The 18124-nt window shown below is 51.6% G+C and overlaps 1 protein-coding gene across 2 annotated transcripts in view; it reads right to left on the reverse strand.

The window, feature by feature from the left end:
* Nucleotides 1-12698, reverse strand: part of MALL (mal, T cell differentiation protein like) — a 31288-nt gene extending 18590 nt beyond the window's left edge. Inside the window, exon 1 of one of the 2 annotated variants that reach the window (XM_057496988.1) lies at nt 12450-12698. In XM_057496988.1, coding sequence (XP_057352971.1) covers nt 12450-12554 — 105 coding nt within the window. In that variant the 5' untranslated portion in view covers nt 12555-12698. The remainder of the gene's footprint in view (nt 1-12449) is intronic. The other variant, XM_036924122.2, reaches the window with a different exon arrangement.
* Between the last annotated feature and the right edge of the window lie 5426 nt (nt 12699-18124).

Consider the following 18124-nt stretch of genomic DNA (forward strand, 5'->3'; position numbering starts at 1 on the left):
GAGGTGAGGCTTAGAACCTCACCCCCCGCGTTCTGAGAGAAATCTTCTGCATACATGGATGTTTTATTGCCCGTGTCTAGCTTGGATTAACACATAGTCTACAGGCACACACCTGATCATCTACATTTGCTCTCTTACAACACTAAACTATGTTTTCTACCTTTATCTTGTATCTACCTACCACTTCAGCACCTTATTAAAAATAATAATAATAAAGAGAGAAATGTGGTATCCACATATAAATCAAGTATAAAAATCAAATGAATATTCATATTTGAACTGACTGTTTATAGTTCATAATGCATGAGCAAAACCGAAAGCTTCTGTGATGACTGCCCCTGTAATGTTCACCATGTAACTTATTCACTAGGTAAGAATTTGTTCTCCATGTAAGAACTTGTTCGTTAAGCTTCAAAAGATTGGAGACTGATGAAAATTAGGCTTGGGGTGGATTAATGATTGTGCATTGAGCATTGACCCCCCTATACAGAATTTTATTGTTGTCAACAACCATTTGATCAATAAATATGAGAGATGCCCTCAGGAAAAAAAAAAAAATATATATATATATATAAACACACTTCCAATTGTAAAATAAATAAGTAACCGGGATGTAATGTATAGCATAAGGAATATAGTCAAAATATTGTAACAACTTGGTATGGTGATAGCTGGTACCTAGAATTATCATGTATATAAATGTTGAATCACTGTGTTGTACACCTGAAACTAATGTAATACTGTGTCAACTACCCTTCAATAAAAAAAAATAAAAAAATAAAAAATTGTGGTAAAAACGCTGATGGACAGTGACTGTAATGGGGTATGTGGGGGGTACTTGATGATGGGGGGAGTCTAGTAAACATAATGTTGCTCTGTAATTGTAGATTAATGATACAAAAAAAAAAAGGGAAAAAAAATTGTGGTAAAAAACAGAACAAAAGCTGCCACCTTAGCCATTTGTAAGAGTACAGGGTTGTGGCCCAAAGCGCATTCACAAGGTCGTGCAGGCACCCCCACCATCCAGCTCCAGAACGCACTTCTTCTCACAAACCTGAAACCCCTTTAAATAATAACCCACTACTGTTTCCTTCTCCCCCAAGTTCCTGTCAATCACTCTTCTTTTGTCTCTAAAAATTTGATCACTCTAAGTAAGTGGTTTCACAGCATTTGTTCTTTTGCTACTGGCTGGTTTCCCTTAGCGTAACGTCTTCAAGGTTCATCCATGTTGTAGTAGGTGCCAGAATTTCCTTCCTTTTTAGCTGAATAATATTCCATTACAGGAATATACACATATACTTTTTTTTCTTTTTATCAATCTTTCCATTGATGGACACCTGGGCTGCTTGCTTCCACCTTTTGGCAATTGTGAATAGTGCTGCTATGAACAGAGTGTATAACTCCGTGTTCCACGCACATCCTTTAAAAGGGAAAAATAAGACAAAGCCCATGCTGGGGCTGTGGTTTGGACCCCAGGGTGCAGTTCTGGTGCAAAAGGCTCCAAGAGTCACAGCTTCGCTGAACAGACACACCCTGTGTTCATGCTGCTGTGGTGGGAGCAGGTTTCCCTTGGGAATTTGCTGCTGTTCACTCTAAACACCTCAACCCCGGGGTGATTTTAATGGCTGGATTAGAGCTGCTATTATCTTTCAACCATGCGAGTTTAAATTGATTGTAAAAATAATATTAACAGCAAAGGAATTTTTCACTGTGCTATGCTCCTTCCCAGGCCTAGTGTTTACACATAATATTTTCTATAAAGTTATAAATCATGGCGAGCATACATTTTGTATTCCACTTTTCACGTTTTCCTGTTTTGCTACCTGGCTTAAAAATACAGGCTTATTACAGTTCTTGTTACTCAAGGTATTTCTATAAAGTTGCCTTGAACCCTGAATTCGTGAACACTGAACCACTGCTCCTAGGGGAGATACAGGGTTGGTTCCTGGGAGCCAGGTCTGTGGTCACAATATTTTTGTCAACTGATTAACACACAGCTCTGTTTTATGTGTGTTTTCTGCTTAAAGCCACCTTATGTAATATAAAGTGTTGATTCATTAACACTGAACTCTCAGCCAACAGCACTGTAACACTAAGCTTCTCTCACACGTATTCTCGGTAAGGCACATCACAGCCTTCTCATGCTTAGGAACGCCAGACAGCACTTCAGTGCTGCACTTGAGGGCCACTGAAATAGCAAAATCACTACCAAAAAGCACAAAAACTGTGAACCATGTGGCATGGAGCAGACCTCGAGAAGTACGCTTGTTTACAGTAGGAGGGCTGCAGCAAGGAGGCAGAGCACCCCCTCTTCCAATCTCAGGTGGAAACTGAGCAACTGATTTTTTTCTGTTGTGCACATGCCAACAAATGACTGTGAAAACGCCTCAAGTATTGATTTGGAGGTTACAAAAAAGTTTTACTGAGTAGGTGACTTTGCAAATACAGAATGGTGAGTAATGAGGGTGGACTGCACTTTGAGTGCCATAATCACATTCCATCAAGTTGATAAAACATCACTTATGCAATTGGGCCCCAGGGCAAGTATGTTGGATGTTTCTAGTCTCCCCCTGTTATTGACAATGACACAGAAATAACCTTGCAGAGATGGTTGTCTTCTCTTAAACTGTTTCTCTGGGGTAAATTCCCTAACTAGGCTTACTGGTGGGAGGTGTGGGCAGGGAGGGGAAGTAGCCGGTGGCTCTCCAACATCCACGAGGCTTACTGCATCTCTTGGCTGGGACACACACGGGACGGAATCTTGGCCAGTGACACACAAGCGGAAGCCTTCTGGGGAATCATGGGGAGGGTTTCTTCCTGCCCAAAGAGACCCAGGATGAGACAGTCCCTGTCTGGAGCCATGAAGTAGAAGAGGAAAGAGATGGACAGCGCCCTGGGCCCTAATGACATGGCTGTGCCGCTGAAGACTTGGGGAGTCTGCCTGCTCTGGGCTTCCCAGGACATGAGGTAGTCCATCCTCTTTGGTTCCAGCCAGCGGGAGCCAGCGACAGCCCTCATCACAGATCCCCTGACGACCACCTGGGACACGAGTCTATGATGATGCCAATACCCCTCACCCCCTCTTGGAACACCCCACTGGCTCCCCGTGACGCATAGGCCAAAGGAGCCACCTGTCTTGCCCCTCGGGGCTCCATGCTGCACCCTGAGCATCCCTTGGTGCCCTGGCACTGGGCCTTCCAAATGTGGGCTGAGACCCCTGAGTGACTGAAATCCTTTTGGCCAGCCCCCAACAACATTAAAGATGAAGTGGAGTAGAATGGAAAACACAGCTGTGCATTGCCCATGGGAAAGGGAACTACCGTGTCCTGGATGATTTATTTCAGACACACACACACACACACACACACACACACACACACACACACACAGCTGCCCTGAGAACATGTCTCATCCGTGGAGACCTTTGCTCTCGCGTGCCTTCTTTTCCTCCGGCCCCGGGCTCTGTCCATGACTCCCTCCCTTCCCAGCCCCAGCCCAGTGTGCAGGGCAGGCCCCACCTGGGCCTGCGTGGGAAGCCTGAGCCTGAGAGGAAGGAAGAGGTCTCCTCTCCCTGTTGCTGGGAGGGATAGCGGGTCACCAGGATGGAAGGATGCCTGGAGTGTCCCACCTCTGCTGTGGCCAGACACAGTGTAAAGGAGCCAGGCCTGCACAGTCGGGGGGTCGAGGCCCAGTCAGGCCGGGTCGGTCCTCCAGGTTACCCAGGCAGCAGGCGCTGTTGGGCAGGCCTCCCGTGGGCAGCTCAGAGACCCCAGCATGTGTGGGTGTTGTCTACAGCCCATGGGTGGCTCCCATCCCTGCAACTGGGAGCCCCAGCAGATATCCTCACCCCCTTTGCATAGGGACTGAAACCACCTCTGAGAGGCCAGGTGACTTCCGCAAAGTTACCTGCGGCGGTGTGGCAGGCCTGGCCTGGAATCCAGGGTCCCCAGACCACTAGCATTAAGTGGGAGTTCTACTTGCCACAATTCCGCCACACCCTGACTCACGGAGTGAGGATTTTCTCTCTGGGGCTATAAGGTTAGCAGGAAATTGCCCCTGGTCCCCTTGACCTCTGGTGAGGGCCCGTGTCTTATCCGGTCCACTCCAGGAACAATAGTGGGGCCAGAGCTCCCTCCACCACTGCTGGCAGAACAGGTCATATAAGGAGCCCTCGGTACCCACAAGTGCTCTCAGGCCCCGGCTGGCCGCCCGCCAAGGAACATCAGCGCCTACCTTGGGGCGTGTGCTTGGGAGGGACAGGATGCCACGCAGGAGGGGCCGGTGAGTCAGTGCCTGGCCCCCTCTGCCTTCCTCCCCACCCTCTGAGGGTTTCCTCCCGGAGGACCGCATCCACCCATTCAGGCCCCCAGCCACCAACTGACCCAGCTTTTTATTGACTAAACAGTACAGATTTACAACATAACATAAAATAATCAAAACAGTCTTACCCATCCAAAGTCTAAAGGGCTTTTCCTTCTCTCTTTAAACAAACAAAAAAAATCTACTGAACATTTTTGAAGGAAGATTAAAAAAATTTTTTTAAACGTGTGCACCTCAGAAAGGTCACAAAGTACAGAAAAGACTTAGAGAAGCAGAAAAAAAATGCCCCTGCTCAGCTTCGCAGCCTCGTGGTTGGCTCCCCACTCGCCTGGCCTCTCAGCCGGGCTCCTCCCTCTTTGTTCCCACTACTGTCCCTTCACTTGTCCCCAGGAGGTCACCCCATGAGTCCTGGGGTTGGGGTCAGGGGTGGCCCCACTCCACCTTATCCACATTGTATGACATGTTCCTGCCCATTGTCAGGCCCAAGGACCCAAGGATGTCACTTTTCACTCTATTTCTGGTTAACTCTCGCTCAGCTTCCCACTCCAGCACTGCGTATGACCAGACTCTCAAGAAGCAGGGGCAGACTATGTCACCTCCTCCAGGAAGCCACTCCTGCCAGCACACCTCTGGCGGCCTCCCTCATGGTCACTGTTTATCTTCACTGCCTCCTCACCAGACCGTGAGCTTCTGGGTGCAGGACTCTGCCCTGTGGCTTCTGTGTCCCCAGTGGAGGGCATGGAGCTTGGCACAAAGCAGGGGCTCGGTACATGTTGCAACCCAACTCCAAAAAGAGGCAGGAGGCAGGTGGCTGGACCCTCCACTCACTAGCTGCTCAGTCTTGTCTTCCTGGGCCTGATCCCACGCAGGTGGCACCACCCAATGCCCCTGGGCCTGCCACTGTGGCCCAGCCACAGACTCGTGCTTCTGCCAGGAGCCAGGACGGGATGAGAACAAATCCTGTTTTATCCCCACCCATTTCCTACTCTGTCACCTTCCAAGTCCTAGAAATTCTCTGTGTCAGTAGCATCTTCCCTGGGAGAGCAGATAAGATTCCCTGGAAGACTTTCTGTCTCCCTGCCTCTCCCCAGCACATGGGAAAGAGAGCACAAAAATGTGCTGTCAGAGGGGATGCTGTTCAAGAGACCATCACCCCCTCCCACACCCACCCAGCATCGCTTGGGAAGAAAGAGGGTGCAGATGGGAGTGTGTGTGTTTCTGTGTATGTGTGTGTGTGTTTGAGCGGTGCAGAGGCAGGAAGGCAAGAGAACCCCTCCAAGGGAGGGGCTGAGTTGGATTTCTCTGAAATAGGCCAGAAGACTCTGGGGCCCCAAACCCATGATATCTGGCCCTGCTAGGTGGGGAGCCCACTGAGGCCCTCTCTGGAGCCCCCCTGCACCTTCTAGGCAGAGCTGGAGGCAGGAGGGTGGGGAGTTGTGTCTCAGGAGCTGTGGGACGGGGGTCTGGGCTGACCCTGCTGCAGCAGGGTTGGGCTCTGTGCGCCCTGAGCAGCCATCTATTCTGGACAGACCAGGTGGTGACAGCGGAGGGGCAGTGCTGGCTGGCAGGTAGGGGATGCACCGGAGGCACTAGTGGAGGTGAGAGGGGTGAAGGCTAGGGAACCCCCCGCGTGGCCCCCTGCTTCTCCCTGCTCTCTCCTGCTTCCTATTACTTTCCGAACTGGACAACATTCCAGTAACCCTCTGCCTCCCACAGATCAGCCTTGCCCCAGGGAAAACTCCTGGTGAAAAACCCTTGGCAGGTTGATGGCTGAGGTGGGGCACCTCTTATCGCTCAGACTCCTTATCTGGGCTCCCTGTGGTCCACTGGGTCACGATGCTCTGGGACCCTTCCTACCACCCCCTCTAAGAGGACCCAGTTATTTTCATCCCAGCACCTGCTAGTGAAGAAAACCTCCTGGTGGGCTAATCTTCCAGCAGCAGACTGATTGCCTGTCCTGTCTGAACTGAGAGGCCACGAGTTCAGGAAGGCTGCTCATGGTTTGGCTGGACAGTCAGGGGAAGATTGGGACCAGAATTTCATCCTCGGGCAGAGGGGAGCATGTGGGCTTGGACTGGGCCAGGTTCTCTCCACTCTGGTCCACCTCCTCTGGTAAGCTGTGTGTGTGGCCGGGCCTCTGCAAGCCCAGGTCCTGGCTCCCCAAGGGGCTGGAGTCCTGCTGGGCTCGGGCAATGGGAGGACAGGCGTGGGGACTGTCACTGTCACTGCAGCAGAGTTGGCTCCAATTCAGGTCCCTGAGCCCCTCCCTGGGGTGCCCATTGCCTCACAGCACCCCCTCCCTACAGGCCACAGTGTGACCTCCGGGGGTCTGACTCAGGCTGCTTGGCCTGACTCCTGGGATGGGTGGCAGCTACTTCATGTACTTAGCATTGCCTGCTGCTTCTGGGTCTCCTTTCTGCTTTTAAGCCGGTCAACAATTGCATGAAAAGGCCCCTATACTGGGCCCCCTCTCTGCGCCATACATACTGCAGGTGGAGCTTCCCGGGCACCCTGCCGGCACAGCCCCTGCTCTCCTTGGCTGGTCTCCATCTGCCCCATTGGCCCTCAAACCCCACAGGGCAGGGCCATATCTGTTTCCTTCATCTTTATGTCCCCGTGCTTGGCACAAAGTAGGCACTCAATCAATACTTGTTGAGTGAACACATGGGATTTAAGTGGGGCAGTCTTCCTCTTTCCTCACAGCCTGATTTTATGTCTCTATTAGCCTCCTGATCTCAGGAAATCCTACACTGAATAAGCAAACATCTAATCCTTCAATCCAAACCCTTCAAGAATGCCAGGCCAGCGCCTCGAGGAAGCTTGTCCTGATAGCCAACCTGCTCCTGGAACTTGGCAGCTGTGATACTTTCCACTGTTTCCTATCTTGGGGTGCTCTCCACATGTTCTTGCGTCATGCCTTTAAGACAGGGTCCACAACCTACCTTACCCCCTTTCTGCCCTTAAGAGCACAGCGTGGGGCTAGATCAGTAGCGGTATCTCAGTAAATATCTGTGGGTTACAATAGGAATTTGCTCATAAGAGCAAATTCCTAGTAAGAGGTCCAGAGGACCAATGATAAAGTAGCCTGAGCTCACATTTCCTGAGCAGTTGCAACGTGCTGATGCTTCCTGTGATGGTTCTTACTGAAACCCCAGGGCTGGCTCAGGAGAGCTTTACTGTTACTCTCTCCCTTGTTGAGGCTCAGAGAGGTTAAGCAAAGTGCTCAGGGTCTCACAGTGAGTAAGTAGCAGAGCAAGGCTGTCTACCTTACCCCCATCCCAACTGACTCTGTTTTACCAAACCTGAGCACACTGGGGCCTCCCAGAGTCAGGGCTGGGGCTGGTGCCAGGAAGCCAAAGCGGGTCCAGGCAGCAAGAGTGGTTGAAGTGAATCCTTTCCACACTGCCCTCCCGCTGTCCTGCCCCAGGGCCCTGCTCCCCACAGCCCACACTCTGTGATTATACCTCCCCACCGCGTTTCCCCTTCCTCTCACATGCCTTCTGCTGGCATCCTTGGGCACTGTGATGACGGGACTCTGTGGTACCCGGGCTCAGAGGCTGTCGGCACCCTCACTCTGCAGGAGCCGGGCGAAGTGTGTGGCGGGGAGGCAGAGGCAGCAAAGATGAAGGGAGAGGGGACTAAGTCGGACTTACTTCTGCTATTCCCCACAGGTGTGGAGCATTTAAAGGGGTGCAGAGGGAAACACGGGAAAGGAGTTTTCCTTTTGGAAAACCAACTTCTAAGCAAATGTAACACAAGGGAAGCACCTGCTCTAAGTCAGGCCTCAGATGAGCCCTCCTTCCTTCTCAGCCTCTTGCTGTAACTTCAGTCCACATGGATGACCCCACACAGCTTCAAGGTTCAGTAAGTTTTCAAACAGGGTTTTATAGACAGAGTAGAGGAAGCAGCAGGCTGATGGTGACCTAGGGATTTATGTGACGCATAAGTGTGAGTTTCCCCAGCTGGAAGGTTCTGGAATGAGCTTCTGGGGACATCAGCATAGTTCCTTCTGACCATGGTGCAGGCAAGTGAAGGGGAAAACATCAAACCCTGAACACTTCACCTTTTAACAGGCTGACTGTCTCAAAATCTTACTTGCTGTTTCTTTTTAATTAGCCAAACATCTAATCAGTAAACCGACTAGGGAAACGGTGAAAGTTAAAAGACTTCCTCGGACTCTTACCCATAAAGTACTCCCCCAGTGGTAATCACCTGGGCCAGCTCTCACTGAACACCGTTCATCTGAATAAAATCGGATGAGTCAGCTCACAGCACGCAGGCAAATCAGGTGGTCACCCCTGCTCCTGCACTCTGCAGCCACCTGCACAATTTGCTCTGAAGAGCACGTGAGTCACTTGGGCCCCAGGCCCTGCCCTCCACTGGCCCCAGCAGGCTCCCACACCCGCTGAACAAAGGAGAGAGGGAACAAACGGTGTCTTAAAATGCATTGACTCAAAGGTTCCTCACACTTGGAGATTATAGGTAGAAATTAAAACTGTTTTCAAATGAGAAATCTGAATTCAATATGAATTTGAATGTTAAAATCTCAAAAGTCTTATCTGTTGCTGGTGGGAATGTAAAACAATACAACCGTTCTGGCAAACGGCTGGTCAGTTTCTTAATGAAAACGAAGCATATACTTATCAGACAGCCCAGCAATCACACTTGGGCATTTCCCCAGAGATGAAAATTACTACCACATAAAAGCCAGTACACAAACATTCCCAGCAGCCATAATTAGGATAGCTAAGAACTGTATAAACAACCAAAATGTGTCTCAGTGGATCACAGGTTAAACACAGTGCAGCAGCGCCAAGCTGTGGAATAGTATGCAGCAATCAAAAGGAAAAGACTATGATACACACAACTTGGATGAATCTCAAGGCATTATGCTGACTGGAAAAAGCCATCTCAAAAGGCCACATGCTGTACAATTCCATTTATTTATATACTTTCTTGAAATGACAACATTATAGTGATGGAATTAGTGGTTTCCAGGGATTCAGGGATAGGATTCATGGGTGGGGTGGGGAACAAACAGGAAGTGGGAGGAGATCTTGGTGGAGATGGAGCAATTCTGTCATGATTTGGTGGTGGGGACAGGAACCTGCAGGAGGAAGAAAATGGCACAGAGGAACAGACACATTTCCATGGGCACAAGGGAACGACGACGTTCATCTGAATAAAATCGGACACATGGGCACAAGGGAACTGACGTCGGTTACTGGGGTTTGATGAGCTAGTTCTCTGGAGGATGTATCCACTCGGGAAGCCGGCTGAGGGCTGGGGGAGACCTCTTTGAACTATCTTTGCCACTGCCTAAAGTCTACAATTACTGCAAAATAAAAGCTTAAGGTGTGCATTTTAATATTAAAGACTAAAAGCAATTTGGCAAAGATCTGTAGGAGCAGGATGCAGGGAGCAGAGCAGGCAGGGAACATGCAGCTCTCTAGGAGTCTGTGCCATCCTGGTCTGTCATTGTCATGAATGCAAAAGAGCCAGAGGCTGCTCAGCAGGGGTGGCTCAGGGTCTGGGAGAGCCGAGGGGATAGGCCTCATGGAGACCTCATTTAATTCTGCTGTCCTTGCCTTTTTGGCCCCTTGTGCCCATGGAAAGCTCTCAGCACGGGGCCTGCTCTCCAGACTTCAGTAAACAGTGGCTGGAGGGAAGCGTGCCCACAGACACACCCATGTCCACCCTGGGCCGTTCCATTACGGGTGACATCTGAATCTGGGTTATGGACTTCACCTTCTCTACCCCTTTTCGCTGGCCTGAGCTCCTGGTTTTAGAATCCATTTTCTGGACTCATGTCCTTAGAAAAACAGCTGCCCATCTATAATGTCTTAAGCCCCAAGACAGGATCTCCTGGGAGCCCAAGGCCTGGTCAGCCCCAGGGGGTGCCAGCAGGTGACAGGGATAGAAAGGGGCTTCTACCAGGCTGATTCTCCTCTCCAACCCAGCATCTCTTCTGCTCAGTAGGATCAGAATCAACCAGCCAACCAAATTCTACCCTGCTCTCCAGTTTGCCTCCCCACCTCCCCCCAGAGGTGTGGAGGCCCACTCGTTTTTATATTCCGCATGAGGAACAGTCATTTAGGGAGCCAACAGGTGCAGAACAGCATGTGGAGACTAACTCCATTAAATATATGCATGTCTAGGCTTCTATTTATTTCTGTATTTTCTATATGTTCAACATTGAATAAGGATTACTTGTAACTACAAACTGAAGTTGTAATGAGGAAACATCAGATAAGGCTAAAGAGAGGGCACTGTACAGAGTGACAGCAGCACTGTCCAAGGAATGAGGCACTGCCCCAGATTAAAAGAGGTGAAGGAGACCCAGCACCCAAATGCAACGTGGAGTCCGGGACTGGCACCGGGACAAGGAAAGGGCATTAGCGGGGACACAGCACAACTGAATGAGGTTCATTACACAGCTGACAGCATAGTAACAATGTTAATTTACCGATTTTGATAGTTGTACTATGTACACGTGGACCTTAAGGGAAGCTGAGTAAAGAGAATAAGGGAAGTCTCTGTACTATTATCATGGCTTTGTTATAAATCTAAAATGATTGCAAAGAAAAATAATTGAATAGGAGTGAACCACTAACAGTATATTGCCCCCAAAGATACTTAAGGTCCCAGAGCCCTGCCCAGCACCATGGGGGTGGGTGCAGGAGATGGCCCCTCTCACAACAACTCTGTCCCTGGGTGCTTTCCTGATTCCGAAGCCCCATCCCTCCAGCCTCCTGCTGGCCTGTCTCTCCTGGGCTCCAGGTCTTTCCCTTTGCTGCCCTCCCAACCTGGAAATCCAGCCTATCCTTTGAGGTCCACTCCAGAGTCGCCCCTCAGTGGCAGGATTGCACCCCTCCCTGACTTGACATGGCTGTATGGCTCTCCCAGGACAGTCACCCTCTCAAGCAGGTCTGACTCTGGGGAGAAGAGTCCGTGAGTCTCTCTCCAGCAGACCGAGAATTGGGAAGGCACAGCCCTGTCACCTGGGGCTTGCATTGACTGACAGGAAACGTGTGCTCAACAAAAGGGGATGGAGTCAGCTGTGACCCTGGCAATGCACATGGACGGTCTGAGGTGAGGGACAGCCCTGGGCCCGGCCCAGAGAACTTGCAAGAGCACCAAGAGGTCATCAGTCTGGCAGGATGCCCACGCTCCTGAGCCCCAGGGGGCAGGCCTGGAGGCACCTGATTCCCCAACCCGGGCTTCCCTTTCCAGTTGCCATCAGTGGGCCGCTTGGACTAGTTTGCCAAATACCTGCTCAGTCAGGCCCAGCCTTCCAGGCAGATGATGAGGGTGAGAGGGCAGGGCAGGGCAGGTCCAACAGAAAGTTGGAACCACTTTCTATCTTCCCCTCCTTGCCCAGGGGGTAGCTCTGCCCAATTCAAGCTAGTAAGAAAATACCATCCACAGGATGGATCTTCCGGAAAGTATGTGAAAAACAAAACAGACCGCTTTGCCCTGAATTGTTCAGTGTCTGCATCCCTGAGAAGCAGATGGGCCAGCAGACTCAGAGGGACTCGAGCTCCCTGGGACCCTGAGCGCACGGCTCTGTGCACTGGAACACGCCAGGCCTGCCCATGGGGACCGTGGTTGTGGCCGTTACTCAGCCGCAGGGCCCCTGAGAGTAACACGGGACAGGCTCTCCAGCGCGACCAGGGAGTCTCACACGCCTGTTCTATGGCACGTGTGGCCACAGGCTACCGCCTGTGGGGAGTCTCATAGGGCAAAGTTCAAAGTCAGCTGCCATGACAGTTAAGAGAATACTGGAGGACTCCTGTGAGAGGGAAAGTTGGAGACATCCCCACTTCGAATTCGGAAAAGCAGAAAGAACCATGTAGCTGGACAAAAAGCCGGTAATAGAATTCCATCTCCAACATCTCCTGAGGACCCCGGAATCTCTCGCAGCATCATCCGACCCCTGCAATCACCAGGCGGCCTGCGTGCCACCCGCGGGGACGGGGTTCCATTTGGGAAGGAGGAAACCCACCCGGGAGGAAACCCACCCACCCTCGGCAGAAGCCGGAACGGCGCAGGCGGCAGGGCCACAGCAGCCCCGCCGGGTGCCCCTCCCCCGGCCCCTCCCTGTCTGCAGTGCCCGCGGCCGCACTCACCAGCTCGGGCAGGAAGAAGGCGAAGGGGATGGTGAGGAACAGCGCGACCCCCGAGGGCACGTCGGGCGGGGCGTAGCTGGTGTCCGGAGGGTCCCGGGAGGCCATGCTCTCGCCCAGTGCTGGCGCCCCAGGCTCCGCAGCAGCTCGCCCGCGCCCGCAGCCCTTCAAATATCACCTCCGGCCGACACACCCATCGGACGTCGTCTGGGAGGGAAAAAAACATTCCAGCCGAGCAGGTCCTTCCACCGCCGCCAGCCAAAAGGCTCCTCAATGAACCCGCCTCGCATCAGCTGGGCTGGGCAGAGCTGGGGCAGGGCTGCTGCGCGCAGGGAGGCACGGAGAGTGGAGCCCCTTCCTAGACTTCTCCGAAGGGATTTTTGAGTTCTGGAGCGTATTACTCCAGAGAATGCCAGCTACGGCCACACCCCTGAACCCTGTGCCCAGGTGTGGGCGAAGGCTGCCTGCCTGACAAAGACCCTTTACTGAGGACCTGCTATGAGTCAGGCAATCTGCAGACAGCTCTGGTGCTCCCTACAGCCCTGCACAGGGCCATTTTGCCCCCTTTTCAAGTGAGGAAACTAAGTCTGCGAGGTCAAGTCAAGGTCACAGAGCTTGTGTTGGCTCTTGCATCCCCATCCACCCCTGCTGTCAGCCTCAGAGGGAAGGGGCAGCCCTCGCCACCAGCTCCCAACCAGGCACTTGCGCTTCCTTCTCTCTCTGCATGCTCCTCACTGTCCCTCCTCTCCCTTTTCTGTCCACAGTAGATGGAGGAGGCCTTCCTCTCTGGAGAAATCCCCCAGCAAGCCCCTGAGAAGGCCAGCAGGCTGGGTGCTGCCCGGAGCTCCGGCTCTGTCAGCCCCCCAGCCAGTGCGGACAGGAGATGGCTGGGCCAGGCAGTTCCTTCCTGCCTTCCCACAGGGGCTGTGGCCCTGGCGGCCAAGCAATTCCTTATACTCTAAAGATATTGGAGCCCTTTAGTCTCTACCTTGGAATAAACCACCTGCAGAAAGGCCTGTACTCCAGAGTCTGCTGGGGTGCTCACAGTGGGGGGCCCTTCTCCCTGCGACCGTGGTCCTGGCCTCAGCCCTAGGCAGGCTGGCCAGGGAGCAGCATCCTGGCGAGGAGGGTTTGTGGGGAGGGCTGGGGCCTGCGTGCTGGGGCAAGAGGCCAGTGTTTGGTCATTAGCAATTGCAGTGCATCATGCCAGGGCCTGCCCTCCAGCCCAGGATGGGGGAGCAGCAGCTGGGCCTGTGCCTGGTCTGGGGAGACCCAGGGGAGAGGAGACAAATCGTTTGGACCAGTGAAGCCCAAAGTGAAGGCACCTTGTAACAGTTGGGGCATATCACAGATGCTTATGAAGTCCGTTTATCTAATTCTAATCCTGCAATCACTGCTCCTCGGGTTCTCTTCCCTTTCCATGGCAAGACTGGCACCTCCTCTGTTCATATTTCCATTCTGATTTCTAAAAATTGTTTCAAAATTGCTTTTATTTATATATAATACACTTACAGAAAAAGCGCACCAATCATACAGACCTCCAAACACCCCCCAGAGCATAGCAGGCTGCCAGACTCCTCCCTCATACCGGCTCCCAGGCTCTCACGCTGTCTAACCGGTAGGCTGGTTTTGCCTGGCTTTGAGGGAGTCCTTTGTTTCTGACTTCTTCCCCTCAGCATCGTGTCTGGGAAGCCTCCCTGTCGAGCTTCACTGTAGCTCCCTCGCGGCTGCGTTGTTTCTGTCACATGAGTACACCACACTTTATCCATTCTACTGTCTGTGGACATTTGGGTTCTTTCGATTGGGGGTTGTGATAAATGACACTTATAAAAATTCTAGAACATGTCTGTTGGCAAATCTATGTATGCATTTCTATTGGAAGTATCTTAGGAGAGAAAGAAAAGATCTTCTGGTCTCCTGACAAGTAAGGGGCAGGCCATGAGAATGCCATGGATGCTTGGGCTGAGAATAAACAGTGCATCCATTTTTTTTTCTACCCTCGGGCCTGGCGACTCCCACAATGGGTGGGAGAGACTTTACATGACTAGGCAGCTGAGTTCTGGACTTGGCTGACTGGTTGGTTGGTTTTAAAGGGGAAAAAAAGCAAAGTTTTTGGTAGGAGGGCATGAGGGGGAGGATTCTTCCCCTTCCCCAGCATCTGGTACAGATGGGAGGTTTGGGGCAATAGAAAAGGCAGTAGATGGGGGCACATGCCCCACTCAGTGCAACATAGAAGAATCTGATACAGATACTGTGTATAAAAGCCACTGGTCCTCATTTGCATCCTCCTGCTGGCTGGCTGGGCTAGGGGACAAAGAAGCTGGGGTGGTGGGCCAGGACACAGGGACATCTCATGGTCTCCATCTTTTTCCTTTTTTTTTTTTAGAGTTTTCTTCCTATTTAATCATCTATACTCATATTTAATCTTCACAACAATCCAGCGAGATAGAGCAAGCATTATCTTCACTTCACTGGTCACGAGATACTCATGGAGAGACGTCACTTGCCAAAGCACACGAGAATAACTTTAGTTTAAGGCCAAGCCTGAACCTCTGTCAGTGTTGGAAGTACTCGAGCCACCGGAGTTCCTTGTCTCCGCTTCTCCACTGGGGCTTTCTGACGCGGGCCACACTGCCACCCAGCCGCCCTTAGCCCACAGGGAAGACAGGCGTCTTTATTTTCCCTCCTCTCCAGCCTTGTCTTGGGTGGCCAGTGCAGGGGAGTGGGAGGGTGGGGAAGGGAGAGTAGGAGAGAGAGAGAGATGTCCTCTAGGCTCTAGGACCAGGTTCCTTTGCTTGGAGAGAAGGGTGCCCCTCCCTCCCTCAGAGCTCTAGTCAATGTCTGGCTGCCGCCACCACTACTGGCACTAGATTGCCTGGGGCCTGGGCAGGAGAGCCTGGGGGAAACACAGATAAACAGGAGTTCCTACACTCTGACCTAGGGGCTCTGCTGTCCTCAAACTGGAAATGGAGGGCTACTTCTCTCTTTTTTGGATGCCTCTTCCTCAAACTCTCTCCCCACCAATAAATTGCTTTATACGTTTTTCAAAAAAGATTTTCTGGTTGACTGACAAGTAAGGGGCAGACCAGGAGAAAGCCAGAGATGCGTGGGGAAAGAATAGATAGTGTGTCCACGGGGATTCTTCCCATTGCATGGTTTAGAATATCCTACTCCAACTTGAGCAGTGAAGGGAATTTATTACCTCAGGAGAATAAGAAGTCCAGAGGAATCTCACTTCAGGTGAGGCTTGATCCAGCAACTTAAACAATGCCACCTAGGACCTAGATTCCCTGTTTGTCAGCGTTGTCTGACACTGTCACTTCAGTTGGCCTCATTCTTACCCTTACTGGGTACTGCCCGCAGGGAACACACAACTCTAGCTCTTCCCTCCTGGAGCAGAATGGCTTCACATGCAGTAGCTCCAGCTCTCACCTCCCCTACTCCACTGGGCAAGGAAGGAGAGATTCTGGTGAGCAAATCCTCTGGGATGTGCTCTCTGCTTGCTATTCCCAATCCAATCACTGTGACCAGGGGAATGGGATATGCCGGTCTGCATGAGCTGATCAGAGCTGGGATAAAAGGTGTGTATGTGTCTGTGTATTTGTATAAGGGGGTTTCATCCAGAAAGGGGAAGAGAGGTGAAGCTACCAGGAGACAAGTTTCTAGATGTTGGACAGCAAAAACTCCAGATGCTCCAATATCTTTCCATTATAGAAAGAGTATTCCAGGCCCCCACTCCCACCCCTTCAGGCCACAGGGACACATACATCCCACCAGCTCTAGCCTGCTGATACAGACACAGACGGATTGTAGCAACCATCTGTACAAACCAAGCTCACTTTGATTCCCAAGTGGGGAGTTAGGACGCACACACCGACAGCTTGGGCTTGGGGGAAGGTTATGGTTGCTGCAGTTTGTGGCCATGGGGCAGAACTGGGTCTGACTCCCTGCGTCTAGGGGGTCTGGGCAGGCATAGAATGCTTCAGGGTCAAAGACAGCTGCCAGGAAAGATGAAAGACTTTGTGGGATAATGTTTGGGTCATCCAGAGATGAGAGGAGAACTCAGAAATCTTGGAGTCTTTGTTATCCTCCAAAGTGGCCTCTTTGAAAGGACAAAGTTCTGCAAAGTTAATCTTTGCTGGCAGTCAGATCTGAATGAGCAGGGTAAGGTCCAGTCTGTTACCAGAGCCTGAGAATGGGCTGAACAACAGACAAGCTATCAAAGTCCTGAGTCGAGCTGTGTCCCATTCATGATCCCTGTGTCCCATTCATGATTCCCCTGTCACATTGCGGTGCGCAGGCCTGCACGCTCTCATTCACTGTGTCACCACCCATCATCAAGACAGCCCAGCCCTCCACTCACTGTTCACTTATGGCTCCACCCAGCCCTTCCTGTCCAAATCTATATCACTACTGTGTTCAAATATCAGGGGTTCACTAGCAAGTCTGGATGTTGAGTGGTACCAGGTTATCAGTCTATGTTTTCCTGAGTTTAAGAGAGTGAATGGCTGGAGTTCAGATATGTTGAACTCTGCATGTTGATGTGACTCCAGTTGGTCCCCAGTGCTAGCGGTGGAGCTGGGGAGGGAGAGTGGGGGAGGAAGGATACAAGCACCAACCGGCTACTGAGCGTTGCTAGGCCTCCGTTCCTGTGCCCTGTAAGACAGGACAGGGGTCATGTCAGGGCTGCTCCCACTGTATCCTCAAAGCCAAAGCTGTGCCTGGAGCATAGTAGGTGCTCAATGAACACATGAAGAATAGATGAATGAATAAGCGGACAATTATAAACCTCAGATACACAGGGCCTTAGGTAAGTAGGGTCCTGAATCTTTGTTTTGAGGAAACAGAACACAAAGCAGCCAGGTGTCACCTAGCTCCGATCACCTCCATACCCCGAGAAAACCTCCCACCTTGGAATACTTCATGCAAGAGGAAGCTGAGCCAGTCCCCAGCAAAGGACAAAGCTGCAAACGGACAAAGCCCCCACCTGGTAGGTGACCCTTCTAGCTACCTCCCTCATTACTGATGGGTTTCCCAGATGCTTCTGGGCTGACAAGCCAAACCTGCTCCATTTGTATGTGGCATTTCTATATATAGTGAGTTGCTCTGGCCTCACGCCTCAGACCATAAAACCACTGAAGACAGACTGTACCTGCTTTTTAGCACACACCCTTGTCCCCTTGCCATCCAGGTCAGGGAATCAAAACATTTCTCACCTCCCACAGACCCAGAGTATATGACTCAACCAGTGAGAAGAGGCTGGGAGGCTGGGGGCAGTGGGCTGCGGAGTTACAGGCTGGAACCCTCCTGCCCCGGGCCCATGGCCCTGGTGTGGGAGTCCCCGTCCTTCTAGGTAGGCCCCGTGTATATCATCCCTCGGTGGGGGCCTGCTGGACGCCCGTTGCTGCTCCCCCGCTGTGGCTCTCACGATTAAGTCAGTGTTGCCAAGGCACACTCCTTGACACAGACCCCCCAGGGCTCATTTCCAGGATGTTTTTGGCTCCTCAACAAGCTCTTCCCGTTTTGGAAGCTAAAAAGTGGCATTTAAGAAGCCAGAGAGGTTTCTTTGTGTAAAAAAAAGAGACTCCACTGACAGAAGAGAGAAGATGGTTTCTCAATGGCAGAGACGCCCTCGCCTCCTGCTGCATGCCCCCTCCATAGAGACTCAATGCCTTCAT

The sequence above is a fragment of the Manis pentadactyla genome, chromosome 2, assembly GCF_030020395.1.
Source record: "Manis pentadactyla isolate mManPen7 chromosome 2, mManPen7.hap1, whole genome shotgun sequence".
Taxonomy (NCBI): Eukaryota; Metazoa; Chordata; class Mammalia; order Pholidota; family Manidae; genus Manis; species Manis pentadactyla.